This window comes from Diplotaxodon limnothrissa, unplaced genomic scaffold (genome assembly GCF_057381915.1).
Source record: "Diplotaxodon limnothrissa isolate DT_005_m unplaced genomic scaffold, D_limnothrissa_male_GT1.1 unmapped_scaffold_1, whole genome shotgun sequence".
Lineage (NCBI taxonomy): Eukaryota > Metazoa > Chordata > Actinopteri > Cichliformes > Cichlidae > Diplotaxodon > Diplotaxodon limnothrissa.
In genome coordinates, this window is record NW_028188555.1 from 736308 (window position 1) to 739181 (window position 2874).

Genomic DNA, 2874 nt, shown 5'->3' on the forward strand with positions numbered 1-2874 from the left:
ACACACACACACACACACACACACACACACACAGAGTTCAAAGGCTGTTTGCTTGTATTCGTGTCAGTGTTGATGTTGTACTTGCACATAAACTCTACATTGGACTCTGATGTGTCGCGCCATACCTGCCACCTACTGGTCAGCCAGTGTAAGTGCACAAAACATTTCTTCAAACCAAGATGGAAAAATGCATGTTTAAAAAAATGAAGTTCAAAAATCTGTTTTCATCCCTAAAGATGAATAAAAATACTAAAGAATAAATCCTGATTGATGTCGTCATAATTCATGCATGAAAGGGTTAAAAACTATTCTACAAACAAACAAACATGAATATTTTGGAACATTTCAACTTTAAAGAGCAGAAAGAGAAAGAACAGAAAGTTATATTGTGTAAAAGTGGTTTTGTCCTGAAGTCTCAGAGTGGAGACTAAACTGTTGCAGGTCTGAGGAGCTTCTGTCCACAGACGTCAGATCATGTTTGATAAACTGAGTTTAAAGTGAAACCTGTAAATGCTGACGCTGCAGGAGATCCAGCTGAGAGGACGCGTCTACCTGTTGAAGGTCACCGTGCGGCTCTTCCAGCGCTCCAGCTCGGCCGACGGCCCGACGTCGTCGGCCTCTTTCCTCATCTGCTCGCTCTCCGTCAGCACCTGCTTGATTTGATTGGTCCACAGGGTCGACACCTCCTCCAGACGCTCCACCAGCTCACTGTTATTGGCTGAGAGCGAAACACACGAGTTCCTCTAAACACGCGTGAACACGGACTCATTATTTCAAAGAAGCCATCGTCTCAGGTCAGATGCTTCCTTCAGCTTCCACAGATAAACTGGTTTGATTTACCTGAGAGTTGATTTTTAAAGCTTTAAATGATGTTTCCTGTATTTCCAACAGTCTTATTGTTTGTGTGAGATGTGAACAGCTTGAGCTTCATACCTGCTGCTCTGTAGTCTGCAGGGCTGCTCAGCTGGCTGATGGCGTCAGGAAGCTCCACGTGCTGCAGCTGCAACTTTCTCTCCATGTTCAGTCGGGCTGAGCTCAGATTACTGACAAACTGATCCACCGAGGACAGGAAGGACTGGACGTGTGGACACGAGGCGCCGTCCTGCACAGAGCCCCACGACTGGGCACAGGGTCAAAGGTCAGCAATAACAACAAAGGTTAATGTGTTTCCTGTTTCACTTTTTACCTCATTCACAGCCAAAAGCATCAGGAGGAGCACTGCACACAAATAAGACTTTTCATGGATCATTATGTAACAGCTGCTCTACAGTCAAAGCCCACAAAGAGAAACCAGCAGGTACAGATGAGCCCAAGGTGTGGCCTCCAGTAACACTGTGAGGAACCTTGGAGTCATGTTTGACCAGCACATGTCCTTCAACGCACATATTAAACAAACATGTAAGACTGCGTTCTTCCATTTGTGCAACATCTCTAAAGTTAGAAATATCCTGTCTCAGAGTGACGCTGAAAAACTAGTTCATGCATTTATTACTTCCAGGCTGGACGACTGTAATTCATTATTATCAGGATGTCCAAAAAACTCCCTGAAAAGCCTTCAGTTGATCCAAAATGCTGCAGCAAGAGTCCTGACAGGGACTAGAAAGAGAGAGCAGATTTCTCCTACACTGGCTTCTCTTCACAGGATTGACCCCTCATGGCTGCCCCTCCCTGCCCCTTTCTTTGCTTTCAGTCTCTTCCTGTTTAAAGAGAGTTCTTCCTTCCCACCATCAACAAAGTCTTCATATATGGCGTCATGTGATCACTGGAAGCTTAAAACATCTCCCTTTTTGTGCTCAGTGAAAGCCTGAATGGATGGAGGTGTTTTACCTGCTGCGACCTGAGAGCAGGTAACATGATGTGAGTCAGCAGAGTTTCCAGACTGTTCAGGACGCCGCCGCCGCAGTCCAACACGCCAAAGTTCACTTCCTGGAAACATCAGGTTGCACGAGAAGATCAGAATGATTGGCTGCATCCACGTCACAGTCAACCAATGAGGTCTGTGCGGTTTGTTAAATGTGCAGGTGAGGAGGTGACCCAGACCAGTTACTGACCTGCTGCACGTTAGCGGTGGTTATGGCCTTCTCAGTGGTTCTCAGGAAGAACAGACATTTCCCCAGTAAAGGCTGGAAATACAGAACGTGATGGAGTTCAGATTCCTTTAACGTGACGCAGACAGAGCACTTCCTCTGCACTCTGTCACCAAAGTTCACCATGCAAAGGAAAACCTTTCATGGGCTTTAAAGACGGGGTGGTTGGAGAGCTCTGCAGGCTGCTCGTTACCAGTAATGGGAGTAACGGCACTACTTTTTCAGTAAAGAGTAATCTAATTACTATTCCTATCGTTACAACGCCGTTACAATTACTAACAAGAAAATGTGGGGCGGTCCGTTACTATTTTTCAACAAACAGACGGTTGAAGCTGTGTTCAGCTTACAGCAGCTTATATCAGCTGCAGGAAGTAGCTGTAAGTAATCTGGGCGCTGCAGCTTTAAGCAGCTGTGCGCTCCCGCAGACAGACCATCGCTTTTTGGCACAACAGCTGGAGCTCAGGGGGCAAAACAATCGCATGAGTGCTGCTGTTTGCCTGAGGAAGAATAAAGGAGTCGTGGTAAGACAATCACATGACCACTTACAGACAAAGCAACAAGGTGACATATACCAGTTTATAAACTGTGTTGATAGGCCAGTAAAACCAGAGTCATGATAAACAATATATACGCGTGTTTGTTCCTCAATAGTTTCATGTTTAGTGTCTAAGGACAGCAGCGAGCACTCTCTGCTTATGAGCTGCTGTCAGACCTGCAGGTATCAGGCTGTGATCTTGTCCTTTATACTGGACACTAATTATTATTTTGGAGTCGCACAAATAATTCG

At 45.6% G+C, this 2874-nt stretch overlaps 1 protein-coding gene across 1 annotated transcript; it reads right to left on the reverse strand.

Moving 5' to 3' along the window:
• Positions 1 to 548: 548 nt before the first annotated feature.
• Positions 549 to 1854, reverse strand: LOC146606969 (dynein axonemal heavy chain 5-like). The gene is made up of 3 exons (XM_085349102.1): positions 1828 to 1854; positions 934 to 1120; positions 549 to 718 (listed from the first exon to the last, which is right to left on the reverse strand). The coding sequence occupies exons 1-3, from the start codon at positions 1852 to 1854 to the stop codon at positions 549 to 551; spliced, it is 384 nt and encodes a 127-aa protein (XP_085205228.1).
• Between the last annotated feature and the right edge of the window lie 1020 nt (positions 1855 to 2874).